Source organism: Cupressus sempervirens, chromosome 11 (genome assembly GCF_028749045.1).
Source record: "Cupressus sempervirens isolate cs-2001-9-10 chromosome 11, ASM2874904v1, whole genome shotgun sequence".
NCBI lineage: Eukaryota > Viridiplantae > Streptophyta > Pinopsida > Cupressales > Cupressaceae > Cupressus > Cupressus sempervirens.
The window spans coordinates 231,138,722-231,162,148 of NC_143128.1; the positions used below are offsets into that span (position 1 = coordinate 231,138,722).

A 23,427-nucleotide genomic window follows, 5' to 3' on the forward strand; every position below is an offset into this window, starting at 1 on the left:
AGCTACACAACATACATATGCAGTTGGCATCTGATCCAAGAATGGAACACATGGTAGACATTTCCGTGGTAGATGTGGCCGATACCTATGGATTGATCCTAGGTAGAGATTGGGCTAGAAGATTGAATAGATATATGGCAATGGACTTCTCTCACATGTGGCTCCCATGGAAGGGACCGGCCAATCAAATTAGAATTGACAGCACCCCGAGGTTGAGATTGACGATCACAGAAAAGGACGAACCAAATGAAATATTGTTCGTGGAAACAAATATGAGCACCTACAGACCAAAGAAAGTAGAAGTATTGACTCTGAACATCATGAGCGAAGGAAAGGATTCCACCGAGATCCTGATTGAGTCAGATCCAGATGCTTCGTCTGATGAGGATGAAGGCATGTTTGAAAACTTCAAGAATTTCGTGACTAGAACTGTGCAACAAGGAATGGAGTTGGGTAACTGAATATCAGTAGAGAACTTATTATTACCCAATTGGTGCAGAATTCACAACGCATTTCACTCGGAATTATCTTGCTCTTTGTGTATAGTGGCCTTAGAACAAGTGGAAAAGAGGATCCCAGGGGCCCTAAAACATGAGAATCAACACGGCAAACAGAAAGTTGAGATTCAACAAGTTGAGGAAGCTGAAAGTAACGTGATGGGAGAAACGAAGAACCAAATTACACCACCAGATGAAGAAATGAAAGAAGATGATGAATCAGATAAGTCGAAGAATTTACAAGAGGAAATGGAGTATTTAGAAAGAAATGGAGTATGGACTCTAAGGTTCGATGGCTCCAAAACCAAGCAAGGAGCCGGAGCCGGGTTCAAGCTAGTCAGCCCAACAGGGGCAACATATTTGGAGGCACACAGATTGCAATTCCCATGCACCAACAACATGGCAGAATATGAAGCATTGATTCTAGGCTTGTTGTGTGCTATTAAGAAAGGTGCCAAAATACTTCATGTATTAGGGGACTCATATCTAATAATTGAACAGATAAAGCAAAAATTCGCTTGCCATGACAGAAGGTTGAAAAATTATAGAAACCGAGTTTGGGATTTGATAGAAAGCTTTGATGCCTTCAACATCAAGTTCAGCTATAGAGCATACAATCAGGTGGCAAATGCCCTCGTACAAACCGCAAGCTCGCTAGCACCAATAAAGTTGGATGGCTTGAAGAAGTTTAGAGTGGAATTGGCATCGGTCCCATCAGTACTAGACAACGTCAAGAATTTCCAAGTGTTCGAAGATGATAGGCATATTCTTAAATTCTTGACCAATTCAGATATCTTCACAACACAAATCATAGATGGGGAAGTGGATGAAGAAGCGGAGATTGACACAGAAGGAATTATGAGCCTAAAGACCAACACTATTCCAAAAGGAATGATTGAACTAGAAAGAATATTTGACATGGACCAATTCCACAAAAAGCAGTATCAACCTATAGGAGGTGATGAGTGTGAAAAGGTTAATTTGGGAATAGAGGATTGTCCCAAGATTGTCCATGTTGGAAAAGTTTGTACACCCAAGGAGAAGATGGACGTATTGAATTTGATGAGGGAATTCCCTAACGTGATTGCTTGGGGATATGAGGATTTGAAGACATATGACACCACCATCGCCACCATCAACATTTTCTGCTTCCGCACATTTCACAAACCGAGCCACCATCACCTTCATACCATCAAAGTCCAAGTCATCCTCAACAATTTACGTAAGGCCGCCTACGTGATTATCAGCAAATCACATCGATAAAACTAAGCGAGTATCCAACGGTGTAAGGAACATTGGAGCTATTGCCTATGTCTTCATGAGTAATGGCTGGATGCTATCAATTAGTCCCCGTCATAGAAGAACTTTGGTTGCACACTTAGTGTGGTTTTAACCACTTGCTTCAACAAGGAGAATATAAATGAAATGGTAAATCGTTGCAAGGAGAAACATAGAGAATTATCAGGTGTTGTATTGCAGAGATATCGGGTGTTGTATTGCAGCGATATTGGGTAGAAATATGCAGAGATATCGGATAGAAAAATATATATTGTCCATGGTCTCTCACGGCTTCATATTATAAAGAAGGTATCGAAGTCTCTTTGGCTTCCAAGAAGCCGTAACTCATAAAGAAGAGACTTGACTCTTGATCACCAATAAAATATGCTAAATGTTCATTTCGGTTTTTAGCAAGAATAAATAAGGAAAAAAATTTGAAAGGTTACAAATCAAAAGAATAATATAAACATAATATGCATGTAAATATAGTTTATTAAGATGGCACATATTAAATGTTTTTCCAAGGTCAAACCTTTTAATTATGTATATCTAATTACATGTTTCATCTTGGAAGATTTATTTTATCTTCTTGTACATGCATTTAAATGTATGTATTAAATAGATAAAAATCTTGTATAAAAATAATACTATGATGTCACCTTTAATAAATAATGATGTGGTGGAAAAGTCAACCAAAAGCCATTTGAGGTACTCATTAATTAAGTTAAAAAGATTACTATTTATTTAATAGCTCATGCGTGCCCATTAATTGTATCTTGTTATGCTGTCACTAGGTCCTCAACTATGGTGATTCACGATTCATACCCATTTCCCCAATGATGGTGATGCTCTTGTGCCCAATTCTTTTCTGACAATGCTTCCACCCCTTTGATGTGCTCGCTACAAGAAAATTCTCTGCAGTTAAATCATATTATCATAACAAGTGATTTAATTATAAATAATTATAACAGCTAACCACCTTTTCAATTCTATGAATTCGTGATAAATAATTAACTAGCATGTTATCTTCACATGAAATTATAACGACTAACCATCTTACCATTTTGCAGGATTATAACAAATTTAACTGTCAACTAATTTCATGTGAACCTCAATGGCTATATGAACATTTTAAATTAGGTCAAAAATTGGGATGTAACAAGCATTTTGCCAAATCATCTTGTTTTCAGCTCAGAAAAAGGGAAAAAGTGTTTTCATGTCTTAACTTTAGGGCTTGCGAACTTACGATCGAATTTAGATTTCAAACCCTTTGTATCATCTCAGGGAAGGAAAATGCTCCCTATGATCTTATGATCACTTATCACATGATCAAGGGTTCCCTTCAAATCTTCTCCAATCTCACGACAACAATTTGTCGTAAGATCAGGGCATCAGTTAGAATCACGATCTCAAGCTTAGCATTTTATTACCTTTTCGTAGCATCGGGCTTTACCTTTTCTTTCCTTATGATCTCTCGATCGCAGCCAACTAATCTTGTCATGACCTTGGAAGCTTTCCCTTTACCACTGTCTCTGACTCTCAATCGTAGGTTGGTTGTTTTCTCTCCTTTGTCGTAACTTCGGAAACTCTTGGATTTACTTTATGTTACCCCTAACGAACATACGCTCGCTTGTATTTTGTGGCATCGGAAACCTTCATTGCTTGCTCCTGCGATCTTACGATCTATAGTTTGTCGTATCTTCGGAAGGTTCAATTGCCTTGTGGAATCATTCTTTACGTTAATGCGCCTGGCCCCACCATTCCACGTGTCGCTATGTCACTTTCTCGCTTTAGCTAAAATTCATGCATCTCTATAAAGCGAGAAAGCGATAACCATTGATCTAATAAGATTGGATGGTAGAGATTCCATTTCGGGGCCTCACTGTACCTTTTCTTTCGATGCTTCAAAAACTCCTGAAATGTCAACGCGTGGTCACTGCTACATCGCCACCACCCGGACTTAACTATTGCCGTTGTCTTTGACTCTTACGACCATATGTTGGCTGTTATCTTCCCTTTGTCGTGGCTTCAGAAGCTATCCTTAGGAACATTGTGCTTACACGACCTTCCCCGTATTGTAAGATGGTAACCCTTCATAACCTCAACAACTTTCTATCTTACGATCTCTTTGCTCTAGTATGGTCGAGAGTCCCCCCTTGAGCCTTTACGATCACACAATCCTTAGCTTGCCGTAACATCATATCACTTGCCATCTACACTTACGATGACACAATATGGGATGATCGTAAGATCGCAGTCTTCAAAACACACAACCGCGATGCTTCGATAAATGGGATATTGTGAGACCGGGAGAATCAACATTGACTATTTACGATCCCCTACTAGCGTTCACTTTGTAACATCGGAAGAGACAACATTCAAGGCTTACGACTAGAAGTTAAAAACCTCGATCGTAACTCTTGATTGAAAATATGAAAATGGCATACGATCTCCTACTTAAATAGCACGATCATAACATTGAAGGGGATAACTAGAGTTTTAGTTAGGTTTTAGCCACATGCTTGGCACACTATGCAATCTTGACACCATGAACATATATCTCTGATTGGATTTCAATGATGGCGACAAGGAAATAAAGGTGGGGGGCTAAAATGGCTAACGATAACCACATCAAAATTCAATAGAACCAAAGTATCCTCAAAATATAATCTAGACATTATCATAGAGCATTCTGTGACATCATTGTAGAGTTATCATGCACATATGATCATCATTGAACTAAAAGTATAACCTATTATCCACATCACTGTGGATATCAACACGAATACGAAAGAATAATATACAAATGGTCACAAATATTGCATATACAGAGTCTAGATTGGATCAAAATTACCAATGACAAAATACAAACACGAGAGGCATTCTAAGTTTTTGTTTGCTTTATACTAGTAGTGTTATTTTCTTAGTTCATCTAATTTTCCTCGTCTTTCCATCCAAGATAATTTGTCAAGTTTCAAAATTCTTCTCCATACATTTGCATCAATACCTTCTAGTCTAATTCAATTGTGCACTTATCCATGTTATCCCAAGTTTTTGTTATGGAGACCATAGGGGATGAGGGAATGTGATTCAGAGTCCATGATGTTTTGAGCTATTTTTGGACATGACAAAGGGCATAGCTATATAAAAAATAGGAAAACTTAAAACATATAGGGAAATTTTAAATATTTGTATGATATTTTTGATAAATAAGTCGTATATACATTATAGAAACTTAATACATAACATTTGTGTTAATTGAGAGTTCACATGAGACTCATAGTTGAATAAATTAGCAAAACTCAAACCTTAATTCAAATATTTAGAATTCGTCATCAATATGCATGTAATATTGAAAAAAAGCGTAAAAGTTATAACAAAAAGCCCGAAGGCTACAATTTTCACTTTCAATTACATTATGAAAATACAAAAAAGAAAGTACACTACTACCCCTAATTTGCATCTTTCAAAATTCTATCAAAACAAGAGTCCTTTGAGTCATTGCCACTATGAGGGTTCACTTTATCCAATGGAATTCCGATTGATCCCTTTGGTGCCGCCTCCTCATCAACCTAGGCAGTACCTTTGAGATCAACATCCCATCATAAATCTTGAGTTTGCCAATAGGTTGGAGTTTGACAATCCATAAGTCAAATAGAACTATGCACAACCACTAGCTTCTTTTCTTGTCTAGAGGTAAGTTTTTCCCTATTGATGGAGTGGATAAATGCATATGTGGATTAATTCCTCTTTGTAGCGCAAAAGCTGGCACCTTGCAAAAAGAGGCAAATGGAAAACATCTTTTAAGTGTGGTTTATCCTTCTTGCGTCATGTTCATCATTTTGTAGGGTCAATTTGAGGTAATGTAGCTGTCTCTATCTTCACCCCTGGTTTATTGACTGTTGGACCATGAATATTTGTGATGGCAAGTCGTTGTGTGCAAACTTGCAAAGTATTGAAGACTCCTTTTTTGAATAAATCTTTTGAAAGCTCTTCAATAGCCCTTCTTGTACCTCCTCATCACAACATGGAGGCAACCTTCCAGCCTTTGGTGCATACCTTTTGTGGTTTAGAGGAAAGGCTTCCATATGAATTGAGGTGTTCGTTATTTTCCACCTGCTTATCACAATGGGCTTATAATTTCAAAGTAGGATCCTTGGCCAAAAATGTTTTTTTATGATTTTTATCTTTTCAATTTGTCTCATATATACTTCAAAGACTAAGAGAGTCCATTATTAGTATATCTAATGACATCTACAATAGGTGAGATGAAAGAGAAATCATATTTGCGACATGTAAACAAAATTTCCAAAAAAAATAATTGACAAGTTAGACACTTCGAAAGTTGAAATATTGAAGAAGACAATTAAAATATTAAAATGAGAAAATATGAAATTCAGCTATTTATTAGTTTTATAATTAATTATAAAAGCAGCAATGTCTTACCTCACAAAAGGTCACCAATTGTCATCAAGGATCCTTTGTTTGATGACTCTTTCATTAGTAGAGTTCGAAGTAGGCTTTCTACTCCACTTTGAATACATCTCATAAACTGTAGAGGTGTATTCCCCTCAAGCATCCTCTCTAATAAATTAAATTAATTAGCGTATCTTGTCTCAACAGTTTTGAGGAACTCCTTTGAAAACATCTTGAAGAGAGCAAGTGATGTGTGGTGGTTGCCATTTGAAGATCTCTAGCATTTCTTGCAACTTCCTTCACCCAATCTAATCCTATCTTTCAGTGCATGAACACATTATGGAGTCCATAAGATGTTCTTGTAAGCACCCGCCACCATCATTCCAGCTAGGTTGCATGCACATGTTGAAACAGTGACTACCTATAAAACATTTGAGGCCCCAACCTCCTCTATGGCCTCTTTCAAGATGCTAAAATGGAAGTTTGTATCCTTCCTTGAACAATCCTCAACTCTCTTAAAATAAGAACCAGTTGGGCATGTGACTATAATAAGATGAGTGGCTGATGTGTAATATAGGTCCACCCATCCATTACAATAGAATAATTTGTTCCCTCGTATCCTCCATTAGGAAATTAGCCTTAGAATGTTTAATAGTTAGGAGAGTAATGCATAGTTTATGTTCACTAGGGAGTACAAAAGAGGGACTGATAGAGGCTGCATTTTTTTGATCAATTGACGAAATAAGAGGAACGAACCACATTAAATGGGACAACATGGGTATAAATGAAAAAGTCTGTTGCATCCCATTTCTGCACATTGAACATACTTGCAACTGTCTCTTGCTTCTCACCATTACTAATCTTACTCTTTCCCCTTGTGGCATTAGGCATAGATGATTCTCCACTTGCTAAAAGGTGTGTTAGCATTGTCATACCTTGAGATCTCATTTCCACCGCCAAGTGCAATTTATGAGCCTCTATAGTCTTTTCATTCTTCAATATCTGGGCAAACTAAAACTCCACAATATGTAGCACCCATGAAATGAGATTGTACCCTTGTGTAGCTCCCTCAGCTAGTTGTCTTTCAAAGGTGACAACCACACTCTACTCCCCTCTGATTTTTTTACTTTCGGTATCTACAGCTGTCACAAGTTGGAGAAGAGGTTTCTAATTTGTTAAAGGGTCCTCTGAATATTTTTTCAAGAATTTTGATGGGTTACTCAAATAAATTTGGTGGCTGTCCACCCCTGGCCCCAACACTTCAACACTCCGATGAGGCTGAAACTCTTGCATTTGTTTGAGTTTGTTCTTCTTCATTATCACTTCTATCATTTTCACTGCTGCTCATGTTGGTTTGTGACATATAGTGAAACTTCAAACTAAAAAATTAGAGAGGGAAAATAAAACATTTCTTATTTCAAACTTCGAAAAAAACTTGAAAAACCAAATAAAAGGATAGAATGACTTATTTTTGTCAAGGAATTGTTTCTGGTGTAATATAGTTTGAACAATAGATCAACATAAAATGAACTCAAACGCATTGAAAAGGGGCTGTTTTACCCACTTAGGGTGACCTAAGGTAGGCCCACTATTTTTTTATTTTCTAAGCATTTCAGGGTTTTGTTTTTATTTGGAAAAGGTGACCAGAAAAGGGGGTTGGAAGGCCATTCCCCGGACAGTTGGGGAACATCCCAGACATCCCCAGCTATTCCCTCTGCAAATTGCCACTGACCTCGCATCTCTGGGGTCTTTCCTAGTGTTTGGGCGAATTCAGAGGTGGCTAGGGGATATCACGGAAATGGGAACCTGCCCCCCAGTAACACTAGTACCTATCCATAGATCATCCGTGATTTTTTATTGTGGAACATTTAATTCATGTCATTATCACTCACTTCAATATAGGCCATTTTGTGCACAGCATCAATTATATTATTTTTGGGTTGGGCTGAACTAGATTCTTTGCTTTTCTTCAACTAGAAAATTCTTTTCCATATTGTCTTTGTCTCACCACAACCTTATGATCCAAACAAATGCTAAACTGCCTAAGCTGGAAGATATATGTCTTAAATACACCCTAAATATTTCTTTTCCTATTTAGATTCTTAGATGTTGTTTAAGCCACATCTGGAACCTGTATGGATGCAGCATGGTGATGGGTGGCATATCTGAAGCAACATTATAATCTGTTCTGTATGCTTGTGAAAGCTCTGCAGAATTTTCCAATTGAAATGATACATTCTCATTGAATTGTTCTCTTGTATTTGTGCATGCATTATCTGCAAGTCTAAACTAAGCACCCTTGCTTTTATGGTGCATCTCTTGGTTTCATAGCCACCTTATTTTTGATAGTCTCTTCTCTGTTTGTCTGTTTCATTTCTACTATGTGTACTTCATCTGAACAACTCGCAGGTATTTACAAATGGAAGTAATGGTTTCTGATAATCCAGTTCAAACTTCAAATCAATGTGCCATTGTTGTACAAGAATATGCTATAATTGAAAACAAATTTAAGTCATGAAAAACAATTAGAACTGAGCATGGCATCAAAATAAGCATTTTCTCAATGATTGGTAATAATTGAGAAAATCATTTAAAGAAATGAGCTTTAAACTATGCAAATGTGTTTGGCTTGGACTAATTTAATCTTAATTTATATTATATTTTACGTCAGAAGTAATATCAATTTTATTGTTTGTTTATAGAATTTCATGTATGACATGATTTCCATGCAATATTATAAGATCATTCATTTGATCAAGACTATGCAATATAGTAGCCATCTTGCTGCAGTTTAAGATAACTCATTTGATTCGGACTGCAATGTAATAGACTAATAGTTACCTTGGAATAGTGAAAGATGACTCTTTTGATTAGGACTCTGCAAATTTAAATTTTCATTGCTTTCTATGTATATATTTGCAGAATTTTCAAAAAAACACAAGAGCCGGCTTTTTTGGGGATGCCTATTGGGGTTGATAGGAATTGCACTAGTTTTGATTCTCACAGCATCAATGGTCTATGCCTTAAGGCACAAGTTTGTCTGCTTTCAACAAGAAAAGACCAGTACAATTAACAGTGCAGAACATGATGTTGAAAAAGCTCACTTCCTCTGTACTATCAAACCTCAGTTGTTTATTAGAAGTTGTATTTGTTGCCACGGAGTGAAGAATGGTCCCACCAACTTGAATGATGAAGAACCCACTGTGACAAAAGGTATTGCATTTCTTATAGATTAAAGTTTGAGAATTTAGCCAATTTTTAATGTTTCTTGTTCAATTATATTCTGCTAGTTAACCTAATATAATTCATGTACACCCTTTGTGTTTCAAACAAATACTATTTCTTTTTAACGATGTTATTTTTATTCATGTTTAATATACATTGACAACTTTGTAAACTGAAATCTTGTTTTGCAAATTCTTATTTTTCGTTTTTCCATGAGTATTAAAACAATCAATAATACAGCCCAGGCCATCAGGCCATCAGTCTAAAACATAGAACTTAATAATAGTTCTTTAGACAATTAACCTAGGTGAATTCTGAGATAAGTACTTTGGAATTGTTAAGACTCAATATCTATATGGTGTATACTTCATTTCATACTGTGTCGTTTGGCAGATCTAATGACTAGGAACTTCAATGCGGACAAACCAATAATGTTTACCTATAAAGAAGTTCTGGCTGCAACTAGTCATTTCAAGGATTCAGAACTTCTTGGAAAAGGTGCATTTGGTTCAGTTTATTATGGAATGTTACGAGATCAGGTGATTGAAGTTATCCATTTACCTATCATTTTGAAGAAGTTTTGACTTAACTTTCTAAGAAGAATGGAATGAATTTAATGTTTTTGTATGAAAATAGTACATCTGTCATCATGTGGGACCTTTTCCTCTTTATAAATGCAGGAAGTTGCTATTAAGAGGATGAAGGCTACTAAAACTAAAGAATTTCAAGTCGAAATGAAAATTCTTTGCAAAGTTCATCACACCAACTTGGTAAGATTGCAGATCTTTCTGTTGGTGATTTTATATTGCGTTATTCAGTATCATAGAATTATAGATTCTCTTTGATGCAAATAGCTTTCATATTCATGTCGAGTCTAAGATATTTTTTCTATTACAAGGTAGAGCTGATTGGCTTTGCAGCAAGCGATGATGAGCTCTTTCTTGTCTATGAATATGCACATAACAGCTCAGTCTGTACTCGGCTTCATGATCCTCTTAGCAAGGGTAGGGCTTGCCTTTATCTTTAATGACTACAATATAAATTGGAAATAAATTTTCAATACTGGAAATAGTTAGGGGAAAAAATTCTTTCCAAAACAAGTTAATGGTTGTATGAACTAAATAAGATACATTGTTATGCTTTTCAAAGTACATATAAGTCAATCTACTGTGAGTCCTTTTGGTTGAATATTATGCATTATTTTAGACTTGAAAATAATGTGTTGCTACCACTATTTTGTATCAATCTTTACATTCTAGAGTAGTACAAGTTATTCCAAAACTTGAGAAAATATTTTTTACTCTCTGTGGTAGTCCCATGCATTTGGTCTCAAAACACTGCTCCACTTCATAGAACCAAATCTCATTCATGAAGCTAAGGTTACCGTCATGCAAGTGAGATCAGCTCATCAATAGAATGTGGAGGTCTAATGGACAATGCTTTGAGAATGGATTAGATCTCCTATACTTCAAGCTCGGCTTAGACTCAAGAGGGTATCCCCAAGGGTATGCCTTAACAGGCATTAAACTCATTCCAAATATACAATCAATAAACATTTATAACCAAACAAAACTTGATGTCTTGGCCACAAAGAATGTCAGTGAACAACAAAGAACTGGTTGCACATAACTTCTATATGGCTGATATGAATGGACACATACAATCCACATGACTGAATCAATTAAGACCTCGCTGAAGATTTTTTCCCTTGATCATATCAGTGGGTTACAAATTCTCAAAAAGGCACTCCCACTACTGATTTATGTTCTGATTTGAAGCTGAGATTGGTGGGGGTTCCAAACCAGTACCCATTCATGGGTGACAGAGTCACAACAATTAGAAGAGGAAAAAAAGGAAAAGAAAAGCATGTCTCTATGCATTTACATATACCGTCCAATGTGAAACCTTGCCACATAACATACTAAGTAACCTAAACACAATTTCATGTATTCGTACATAGAATAAGAAAGATCATTACAAGCTTTGAAATGCTTTTGAAATGTTGCCACATTCATCTAACTCAACATTTCACTCATACCAGAAAAGGTGGTGAAGGAAAATCCCTATCAACTGACTAGAAGTCTTCTTGGATACATACAAAATACTATAGAGATATTCTACAACAGAAGGTCATTACAATACAACTCTTATCCTTTCCCACATGTCTGCAACCTTCATTGAATTGGACTATGGCATTAACAAAATGATACCAAAAATGCATTACATGTACCACAGAGGTAAAACCCTAAATCCTGGCATTGTAGCTCGGTCAAAATTTACAGCCAAGGTTGAATCCACCCAAAAATGGTTGTCCCAGATAGAAGGAGAGAATCTGCAAGTAATTTCTGATGGTTGAGAGGAGGGTTGTCATTATTATGAGTGGGTGGAACGAGTAGAGGGAAGAACACAACAAGAGTTGAATAGGTACATTATTGGGCTTAAAAGAACATTAAAATGTCATGCCAATATCACCTCAGAGTGGAAGAAGGGAAGGCATTAAATTCACAGTTGCCCAACAAGAGAAATTTTCAGGCTCAGGCCATTGGCCTACATCGTGCCTTTGTCACTTGTTGACCTCTTGTCCAGGGTTCCATGGGAACTGAGAACCAATGGCTCTTGGTTCCTAAAGAACCTCTGATGTCCTCTTTAGGAAATTTTTGAATTTTGATTGATGAGTTGATTGAAGATACAAAGAGAGGAAAATGCAACCAAGGGAAAACGTTGACACGATGGCCCCTATTAAAAATTTCTCATATCAATTATTTACAAGGCATCATGTTTCATAGGCACACATAAAGAAGGAACTGTAGTTAAAAGAGGAGACAAATTTGAGCTTTTACACCACGAACTATTTGTTATGGTTGTCTTTGTTGAGAATCAAGCTAAGGCACCTGTAGGATGGTACAAGAAGTCATCTCTCTTTTTGTGGGGTTACAAGCTTACTATATTGCCCTTCAAACTAATTTGATAAATTTACACGGATATCTTCACTGGATAAATCACTGGATGCATTCACTTCACCGAATAATTTCTTTTATTTTTAGTGCAAAATGATGTATATTTTTTAATGTGATAAATCACTGGATGCAACATTTGATATTGCCCTAAAATCCTTTTAATGATACAGTCTAATGTCAAACTTTAAAGGTTTTTTTTGAATTTTTCTTTTAGCATATTTTAGTCATCTAGTTTTTTTTCTGGTTGCCTTTGTTAATTATCAAACGGATGAACTTGAAGGCTAGTTCTTTATGAAATCAATGCCATTTGCTTAGTTTGTTTACTAGTATGGATTTTGCTAGTTAACGATTTTATCTCTATGAAAACAAGTCCATCCATAGTTTGATCCAATACATGAGATTATTTTCAGTAAAACAGGTTATGAACTTTACTTTCTATACATTTCTTAAGCTTTGTAATCAATCCTAATTCATCTTTTATCCTTGAAAACTTTTCATCTTTTACCATGTTTTACTCATCTAGTGGATCTTGCACAAACGTGTGAATCTAAATTTGTCATTTTTGTGTTTTTTTAGGGTATGCACCTTTGTCTTGGAACACCCGGGTTCAAATAGCTTTGGATGCAGCAAAAGGTCTTGAATATTTACACGAGCATACAAATCCACATTATGTTCATCGAGATATTAAAACTGGCAATATTTTGCTAGATAACAACTTCAGGGCAAAGGTGGGGTTTCTCGTGATTAATTTCCTATCTTGATGTCTTTGCTTTGGTATGGTCCATTGAGTCAAGTGAATGGAAACAGGATTCTGTGTACAGAGTATGTTCCTTGTTTTTTCTAAAGCATGCATGCTGTTTCTTCTAGATTTCAGATTTTGGATTAGCAAAACTCGTAGGCAAAACTGGTGAAGGTGAATCATCAGTTACAAAAGTTGTTGGAACATATGGCTATTTGGCTCCAGAGTAAGTTATTATACAACATCAGACTTCCATAATACATTAGAACAAATTGAGAATATTTTTTGATATTCTGAATGAAATCTATTTCATACTATTGATCATGTTTGGTAGGTATTTACGAGATGGACAGGCAACAAGTAAAAGTGATGTCTATGCCTTTGGAGTTGTGTTGTTTGAGCTTATATCAGGAAAAGAGCCAATTGCAAAAAATAAGGGGCTGTTGCCAACAGCACCAGAAAGGCGGTCCCTCATTTCTATAGTAAGTGTCAACAATAAAAATAAAAGCTTCTATCTATTTTAAAAAAAATGTTTTGAACCACTAATGTACAATTTTTCTTTGAACAGGAAGGAAGTTTCTTTTTAGTTTTCTGGACACATGGAATGATACCTATTATTGCTATATTGTTTGTTTCTCATAAATGGATTTTAAAGCTTTGGAAAGCTAATGCATGTCTTTTTCATTTATATTTTACATGTAGTTTTTATAGTTCCACAAATTCAAAAATATACAACACGTTCACCATGACAACAGTATGGAACAAGTAAAATATTTACAAGTCTGAACACAAATTTCAGATGCATTTACAACAGAGCTATATCAGATTGACTGTTTTATCTATTCCTATTAACAGTAACATCAACTGTATGGAGGATCAGGAAACTTCATGCAAACTTTTTCAGCATGGAAAAAGCTATCACAGTGAGAATCGAACCACAAACGTATGTATGCTTCAGATAGAAAACTCAACAGGAGAGTTCCACATAGTAGTGTAAAAATTAATGTAAGACATTTCATATTAAACATGCACTCCATCTGCATCAGTTCAATCCTTCAAAAATCAAGATCAATGATTGTGATTGTGCTACAGTCACAATGCCCTTTTGCCTTGCATAAATTCTTTGAGAATCTCCTGAGTTTTCAGGTATGGCTGACAAGCCTATCCTCCCAAATACCTATTTTTGTAATTAAGATTTTGCTTCCTACTTGGTTCAAGTAAATTGAGAACCTGTTTTGAATTGGGGTTCAAACTAACAATAGCTGCAATATACTTAACAAACCTGACGGATCAATTCGGCACTTTTTCCATGTGGACTAATGGCATCTATCCTTTCCTAAAACCTCTGTTCAATTACAATAACTGTATACAATCACAGCTATATCCATGACCTTTTTCCTCATCATTAACTTTACCTATATAAATGATATAGTCTCCATTCACGAAGTCATTAACCTAATTGACATCTAGAATAGCATGCCTTCTCAAACCACCTTGTTGATGCAAGTTTTGTGTCACTTACATAACATATTAGGATTTGAATATTCAATATGGGATATCAAACATGCAACTCCTCTTTTGAAAGGTTATTACTCATGAAGACATAAGCAATAGCTTCAATGTTCCTTACATCGTTGGATACTCGCTCAGTTTTATCGATGTGATTTAATGGTAATCACGTAGGTGGCCTTACGCTATTCATTCGAGGATGACTTGGACTTTGGTGGAATGATGGAGATGATGATCGGTTTGTGAAATATGCGAGTGGCAGATAATGTTGATGGTGGTGGTGATGAAGGATGTGTTTGCCAGGGATGATGTTGATGGAAAAGCGATGTTGATGGGAAAGCGATGGTTATGGGAGGTGAATGGATGTGCTCTAATGCTTAACTTACTCCTCTAACTTGCTTCTCTAAGCTTCGACTACCCAGCTACTTACTATCCTACTCCTACTCCTATGAATGGAAGGTTAGCAAATGGACGGGGATCGAACCTAATGAGAGTTGACCAGCGGCCTCACTTCCACAGGTGCAATGATTCAAAGGAATAATAGACTAGTTTACCACACAAAGCTTCCCAACCAGCCGCAAGGATGCTAGTGGCCTAGTATTGATCCCTACAATTTCTCCGACCCCTTTACAAATGAGAGCAAATGGCCTTTTATAGGGGCCAGAAATACAACGAACGGTGGAGATCAAAACAAGATCAACGATCCAGATTGGATCCTCAAAACCCTAATTAGGGTTGCCACCCCATCGGCCAATGAGAAGCCGCCACCTCATCAATGGACCAATGAAAAAAGTGCAAAAAGTGGCAACCAATGAGAAGGCACCAAAATGGTGGCCAATCAGAAATAGACACTTGTCCTATTCTAGAAGAAAGGGGAAATTGCCACTTGGGCTTACATCAAATGATCTTCTAATATAAATCTTCCTTTTTCTTTCATCTTCTTAGCTAAGGCAATAAACTTAGCTAGCCTTTTGTTAACTTCTTCCATAGGAGGACAAGGTGTGTGCTTTGCCCTGAGTTCTGTTGACTTTGCCACACCACTTGCTGCTTGTAGTATCCTTTTGTGATCCTTCGCATATTCTTTCTCAAATCCAATAAAAACACTGAGAGAGGAAAGGGTGCCCAAATGCTTTCTCTTGATAGCAACCTTTCCCAACTCATCCAACCTCGATCCAAAATCTATTTCATTGACATCCTCTTCTCTGATACCCTCAAAATCAAGTGCCACCTCAACGTTGCTCATCATGGTTGAAATGGAAGTGTCGATGCTTGGGTTGTGATGTGCAACTGCCTTTTGTATATCCTTTTATTGCACCAGCATTGGTATCGGTTATTCGCCTCATTTTCAAGAAGGGTGTTTTGGGCTTCATTTTCCCTTTGTCTTTCTCAGTGTTTGCCCGCTTGGGATTCTTACTTGCACTACCATCCTCCATGCTCGTCGCCCTATTACGGGATGGTAGAGTGGTGGACTAGAAGGCAAGAAGAACAATAGGAGCAATCCTTAGACTAGAACGAAAGATGGATGTCAGCTTAAGGACCCCTTGCAACTCTAGATGATAAAAATTACCTCTTTTATAGCCAAGGGCGATTGTCCTTCCTTTAGTTTGTCCTTCATCTGTATCATGTCCACTGTACCGATATTGGTGTCAGTTATTCTCTTCATTTTTGAGAAGAAGGAAGTTTTGGGCATCATATCCTCTTTGTCTTTCTTAGTGTTCGCCTGCTTGGGATTCTTACTTGCACTAGCATCCTCCATGCTCGTCGCCTTATTACGGGATGGTAGAGTGGTGGACCAGAAGGCAAGAAGAACCAAGCGGAGCAATCCTTACACTAGAACGAAAGATGGATGTTAGCTTAAGCACCCCTTGCAACTCTAGATGATGAAAATTCACCTTAACCAATAATCTTACAGCGACTTTTGGGAACCTAGGATATGACTTTCAAGAATTTCAAATCCCTTGCAAATCAGAAATTTACCATGCAATTCACCTCCAAATAAAATTACCCAACCTAGGGCAAAAATCGCAGCCTCTTGCAAAAATCAGAATTTTGTCTTCCACAAATTTCGGCTCCCACAAATTTCGCCCTCCACAAATTTCGGCTCCCACAAATTTTGCCTTCCACAAATTGCGCCAAGCAAGAAGAGTGCAGATCTGCTCTTGCAAAATCACCAACACCTTGACAAGGAGAAGTGAGAAGTGAGGAAGAAATGGGAGAGAGGCCTCCTCTTATACCCAACTTTCTTCTTGGACCCTGGGAGAAAGAAAAACAAGTAATTAATGCAAAATTATGGCCCACAATTAAATACTTAACCAAAATTAATTTTGCCATGATGAAAATTAACTTTCTAAATTGCCAATTAGCTCTAAATTGCAAAAAGAAATTAACCAAAATTAATTTTGCCATGATGAAAATTAACTTTCTAAATTGCCAATTAGCTCTAAATTGCAAAAAGAAATTAAATAATGCCTTGGAGATGTTAAATATTTCTATTTAATGAGGATTTAGCAATTAATACGTCATTAAAATTGTATTTTGGCTAACCAAAAGCCATTTTTCAATATTAAATTACTAGTTTCATTAAAGGCAAAAAGTTTTCAAGGCAACTTTACTCTATTAAAGCCATTTTTTTGCAATTTTTACCCAAATCGATTTTGCTATGCCAATAATTTTTTTTTTGACAAAAATAAAATAAAATTTCTTCTAGAGCCAAAAATCGATTTTGCAATTTTATTTCACCATCACAGAAATTAATTTTCTTCACCCAAAAAAATAAAATTAAGATTTTCCAAAAGACCAAATTTAACAAAAATTTTCATTTTTTGAAAATTATCCAAATTTATACAATTATATCCAAATTTTCAAAAGAAAATGCCTAAGTAAAAAATGTACAATTTTATCCTGCCAAGTGTTGCTCTTTTAAAATTTGTTCGGCCTAAGGATGAAACTGATGGCTCTGGAAAATCAAGTTGAAATTGGGTGAAAATAAATCTAACCCTCTCCCCACTGGCCTGAAAGTGCCAAGGCGTGAAATTTTCAAATTTGAAACTTTTGGACCAGAAAAATTGCTAAGGCAATCGAAAAAAAAGGGGGTCCCCAAAATTTTGGGGCGATGGTGTGAAAACCTCACAACACACCTGCAGTGCTTATTTGCATGGTTGAAGTGAGTTCATCTACAGTCAATGATATAACGTGGCAAAAATAGATGACAGCCCTTCCATTCTTCAAAATTCGTGTATATTTTGCTATGTTACCAATTTCTTCCCTGGCAACTCCAAGGTCTGGTCTGGTTCTTGCAAAAACCTGGTCCTTGTCGCATTCTTCCAGAGGTCTGCTGCAGACCTTAGAAGTCTTCCCAAGTTCTGTCAGATTTACATGGCACGAAATTTACCATTTTTATCGCAAATATGTAAAAATGCAGCAGGACTGAGGCCAAATTTGGCAAAAAAATGGATTGTTTTTGGTCTATTGTAGTCAATCCAACCCTCCAACCCTAAAATAAACCACTAAAATGGCCAAAAAGGCAAAACATATTTCATTTGGACTAATTCATTAAATTATATATGGTGGTGTATTTTGCTATGTTGTTTTACAACTAGCATATTGGTGTATGTACTTACTAGTTATTTTCCTAGTTACCAGATTCGTGCCTTAACCCTCGGATCCGGATCTGCGTATGGATCCTTGAGGATCCGGGCAGGATCCTTAATCCTGCCTGTGGATCCGTCAGGATCCCTGGATTAAGGATCCTGCCCGGATCCTCAAGGATCCACGCGCGGATCCGCGTGAATCCACGGCAAGGTCAAAAAAAATTTGCAAAAAAGTGGGAATTGTAGTTTCATATTTTAGCCTGCCAACATTTTCAACCACCAACACCTCTTTTAGCAGTCAATTTTGTGTCGACTCCAAACACTGACACAAAGCACTTTCAATATGGTATCAATGTGACTTTCATTCTGGAAAGAGAAGGCAGGACCGTTGACATAGACTGACAGCAGCTGCTGGTGTTACTGGTACATAGACTGACAGCAGCTGCTGGTGTTACTGGTACTGTTGACTGTAATGGCTGGAACGATTGTCAAAGGCTTTGTCCAGTCGTTTCTGGAAGAATTTTTTTAGCAGGTATGTTAACCTTATTGATCTTCATCTTCCCATTGGTGCTGAGTCAGACAGCACTTGCTGTCTTCAACATTTGGAAACCACTGCAAATGAATTTGTATTTGAACAAGCGTCCTAATGCAAGATCATTATAATGCATATATATATATATATGCACGAATCCTCCACAAATCATAATTGGAAAAAAAAAAAAATCCCCGAATCCACGGATCGGATCCCGTGCCCGAATCGGATTCTTGGCACGAATCGGTAACTAAGGTTATTTTCTGCTGCATATATTCATATACATCATATATATACACATATATTCTAAGGAAAAACATGTTTTTGTACAGATGAACCCAAAACGAATTTAAACACACCCCCCAAATTTTTGAACAAATTTCAAACCCTCATCTGAACCTGAATCCGAACTGGCAATTTAGATATTTATGGTTTATCATTATTCTTGTCAAGTATTTTCCATGTTAACATACCTACCTTAGTGGCAATGGTGGCATATCCTCACTTTATGTAGTTTGTTACTAAGAGCATTTGCATATGTGAGTTTATTATTATACATGTAATCTGAAGCTAACAATCAGCAAGTTACTTTTCGTTGGTTTATATCTTGCGTCATATATTTCAAACTTCCAAATAAAATCAGGGTGGTTATTACACATGCACAGATTTTTAACACTGTACACACGGTAGGACAGTTTCTTGGGAGAATAATTCAGTGTCCACATTCATGGAAATTGGCTAGTTGCACGAGTATTTCTCAACTTGATGAAACTATAAATATTTATGCTAGGTAGGATGCTCAGATTAGGCAATGTAAATCTCCAAAAATAGGGGCCAAAAAGACGTTAATTGTCCCTGGATGTCAGAAGAAACAAGAGCTCTTGATGAGCTAGAGTCCCTGCCTTATGTGGATTGCATTTGTATGTCGTAGAAAATAAAAACTGTTATACAAATGTTTATCTTCCTTCAATTGAGAACAGGTGGCAAGATTACAATGTGATATGCAAAGATTCACTTTTGGTTTCAATTATATTATTGGCTAATAAATTAATTTATAAGTAAAAATCAAATAATTATTATAAAATATACAAAAGCAAAAAGAACGTAAATCAAGGAAGCGTCCTGACAAACCAGTCTAGTTTATCGGACAATTTTTTTCTCACATTAAATTGGATTTTAATGCGCAAAAAGCAATTTCTCTTAATCGCTTTGTTTTCTACATCATTGCAGAACTAAGAATTTTTCACATAAAATGTTGAGAAGGTGAACCCCAGCATGGAAAGATATGAATATATGTGGAATTTATGGATGTATGTGAACTCCAGGTGAGACAGGAAACTGCTGGGTAGACCACTGAATCGATAACGTCATTGTAAATTGTCTCAAAAATTTATGTTGTTTTGAGGCTGCCAAAATTAGTGAAAAAACCATGCCAGTAAAAAGTGTAGCGCAATCCAGCCTTATGAATGCATCTAATGCTATGCATGTCAACCAAAAATAAAAGATACTGTACAATGCGCTGGTTCTACTTGAGGTTGAAGTATTAACTGCGGTGCCATTTTAAAAAAGAAGACAGACAATTTGAAGAATTTTTTATTTCAAACTTCTTTGCAATATGATGCAGCGCTTGTCTGTTTATTTCGAAGTCAAATTACAATCAGACTGAAGAATGAGCAGCGCTTGTTTGTTCATTTCAAAGTCCAGGCTTCCAAGTCCTTGGGTATTAGATGACAACGGTCCAGATACTGAAAATGTCTGAAAACATGACAATCATGGGCTTTCCTCAGCTGAAAGATGTCTTGTGAGTGATTTGGAATATCGTGTATATATGATCTACAACCTGACACTATCAATTCCCTAACATCAAACTCCCTTCTTTTTTTCCCAATCTGCCTTTTCATTCCATGGCTTTCTTGCTGGACCCTAATTCAGAGGACAGACAAGTGAGTGCATACGCCGACTAATTCAAAGTCTGAGTGCTATTTGGAAGACGGGCGAAAATGAGGGAAGATGGAGTCATGAGAAGCGAAAAGACAGAGAGATGTATCAGAGCGGCAATGGATAACTACCCTGGCCAAAAGCACCTCTCCTCCCTTCTTATCAAAGTAAAGAATGTACAGACATAAACGACCAGGCAGCAGAGAAACTTCAGAATCCAGAAGTCGGGGGATCTTTCTAGAGACTGACAGATTTTCAGAAGTTGGGGGATCTTTCTAGAGACTAACAGATTTTCCGGGGATCTTTCTAGAGACTGCCAGTTTTTTGTGACTTTTTGAATTCAAAAAATATATAAAACCCCAGCAAAATTAAGATGAACCAATGTAAAAAAATAAATTGTTGATCAAAAATTAATTTAAATATAAATCTGCTTTTAAACTTTAGAAATGAAATACTTTTCATTATAAAAATTAATTGAGAGGAGGCAGTGAAAACATTAGTTTCCTGCCTATGACTAATAAGCAAAAGTCTGCACTTGAAATCTTCCTTACTTGATTAATGAAATGTTAATGCCACTTAATTTTTTTGAATTTTAGTTCATCCATATTAGCAAGAAGAGGATCATCCAACTTGTGGTCTTTTTCAGATGTTATCTGCACTCCGAAGCTCTCCCAATTCGTCACATATGAACAGTTTAAAGGAATGCATAGACCGCAATCTAATGGATTTATATCCGCACGATTGTGTATTTAAGGTTGGTGATTGTACATATCCTGGTTCACATTTGAGTGTTTCTTTCAAATTAAATTTTAATGAAATTAAGACTTGTTTCTAAGGATATTGTGTTTATTCATGTAACTTACACGTTGTTGCAAATGAAGATGGCCATATTGGCAAAGCAGTGTGTTGAAGAGGACCCTATCTTGCGCCCAGATATGAAGCAAGTCGTAGTCACTCTCTCCCAGATTATGCTTTCTTCAATGGAATGGGAATCTTCACTGGCAGGTAACAGTCAAGTCTTCAGTGGGCTTAAGCATGGCAGATGACTCAGCACATGGCCAGCATCATTCATATTTGACTACTTCCAGTTATTCACCGTAAGTCTTATTGTCTATATTATGTATAAAAAGGGTTTTGAAGATCCAAGTCCTGTATTATAGATATTTGACAATAAATTTTCAGTGGGGATTAAACAAGATAATTCAGCACTTAGCTAGCATCATTCAGACTAGATGATTTCTAGTTCTTCACTGAAAGCCAAAGAGTTTGTACTTACATATTAGGACATTCAAATTTCAAAGATCGAGTGTTCAATTCGGGAAACTTGACTTTGTAGAATATAGCATAGAAAATCCATGAATTATTATCAATTCAAATTTCAATGCTGCCTATTATTAGTATCAATGAGCTTACAGATGATAAGACTAAGATTTGATAGAATCAACCTAACATTGTATTTCTTAGAAGGATCGATTCGTTGTGATCATTGGGACTTAATTGAAGCTAAACCTAAGAAGCTTACAACAACTTCAGTGCAAAGATGATGTCCCAATCGCCGTGCCCATTTTCATTTACTGCTGACTATGCATTTCGATAGTCATAAAGCTCCATGAACGTTTCCGTCCTTTTAAAAGTTATAATTCCTTATATCTCTGTTCCGCTGTCACTTTCAATATCTATTATATACAATGTACAAGAAAAAGTTCTACATGGTATGGCAATCAGATAACCTAATTTTAAGATTATATCTTATTGCTCATAGCATTGTATCAAAAATCTAACTTGGGATTGACTGGGCAAACCAGACGATATCTTCATTTCAATTAACTAGGAAATAATTAGGGAATGAAACAACAATATAAAATTTCATGACAATTTGGGATTAATTTGCCATGATTCTTTTTTGCATTGCCTTAGTCTGCAACAGGAATCAGCTATCCGATTCAAGTAGGGTTCCTGAGCAATCCGAGTCGTGATTACTTAAGATAAATCATAACTTTTTCAAGATATTGCTACACTGGTCCACGGTGCACCTCTTGTAATGAAGAATAAAATCTCAGGAATGTCAAATCTCTAAATGATTTCGGATGCTACCTATTACTAAGTCAGGCCACTTATTAAATGTCTCTGTGCCTATGTGTAATGATGGGAAATTCGTCCCTATCCTCAAATGCCTTAAACTAGGGTCTTCTCGGCGGTCTGCAGGTGCTACGCTGGCTTCGTATCTTGGGTTTGATAGTGGAACAGCGTGAGAAACCATGAAAACTGATATTTGAAAGAATACACGTAAATATAATAATTAGAATTCTAAACTACCATGCTTCCAATGAATGAAGTTCCACTCTTGCATTGGCATTCTTGATAAGTACTGAATATTTATCCATACCGAGTAGAATTGTGATATTACTATCTGGATTCAACTTACCAAGTCGAATTGTGATATTATTATCTGGATTCAACTGTGTAGTTTGTGAGTCAAATTTACAGACATGTTTTATAAGTAGTAGTTTAGAAGAATCCATCTCTCATAAGAATGAATGAAACACTGAGCATCTATGCCACTAAAACAAAGCCAAACATAGCAACAATAGCAACAGATGAGAAATGAGATTTTCAGATATTGTATGTGAGAAATGTTTATATATATAATTGTATTTTGCAAAATTGAAAAATATATTGATAAAATCGAATTTGATATAAGTAAATATAAATAATGTTACATAAATAAATAAAATTATGTATGTGT

The 23,427-nt window shown here is 36.3% G+C and overlaps 1 protein-coding gene across 1 annotated transcript in view; it reads left to right on the forward strand.

Moving 5' to 3' along the window:
- LOC149529003 (lysM domain receptor-like kinase 3) overlaps nucleotides 1–22,085 on the forward strand; it is a 51,793-nt gene extending 29,708 nt beyond the window's left edge. The window contains exons 3-11 of the mRNA XM_089810888.1: nucleotides 9,114–9,404; nucleotides 9,810–9,955; nucleotides 10,097–10,186; nucleotides 10,315–10,420; nucleotides 12,950–13,101; nucleotides 13,241–13,338; nucleotides 13,447–13,594; nucleotides 21,328–21,435; nucleotides 21,563–22,085. Of these exons, the coding sequence (XP_089667014.1) occupies nucleotides 9,114–9,404; nucleotides 9,810–9,955; nucleotides 10,097–10,186; nucleotides 10,315–10,420; nucleotides 12,950–13,101; nucleotides 13,241–13,338; nucleotides 13,447–13,594; nucleotides 21,328–21,435; nucleotides 21,563–21,727 (1,304 nt within the window). The 3' untranslated portion in view covers nucleotides 21,728–22,085. The remainder of the gene's footprint in view (nucleotides 1–9,113; nucleotides 9,405–9,809; nucleotides 9,956–10,096; nucleotides 10,187–10,314; nucleotides 10,421–12,949; nucleotides 13,102–13,240; nucleotides 13,339–13,446; nucleotides 13,595–21,327; nucleotides 21,436–21,562) is intronic.
- Nucleotides 22,086–23,427: the final 1,342 nt, after the last annotated feature.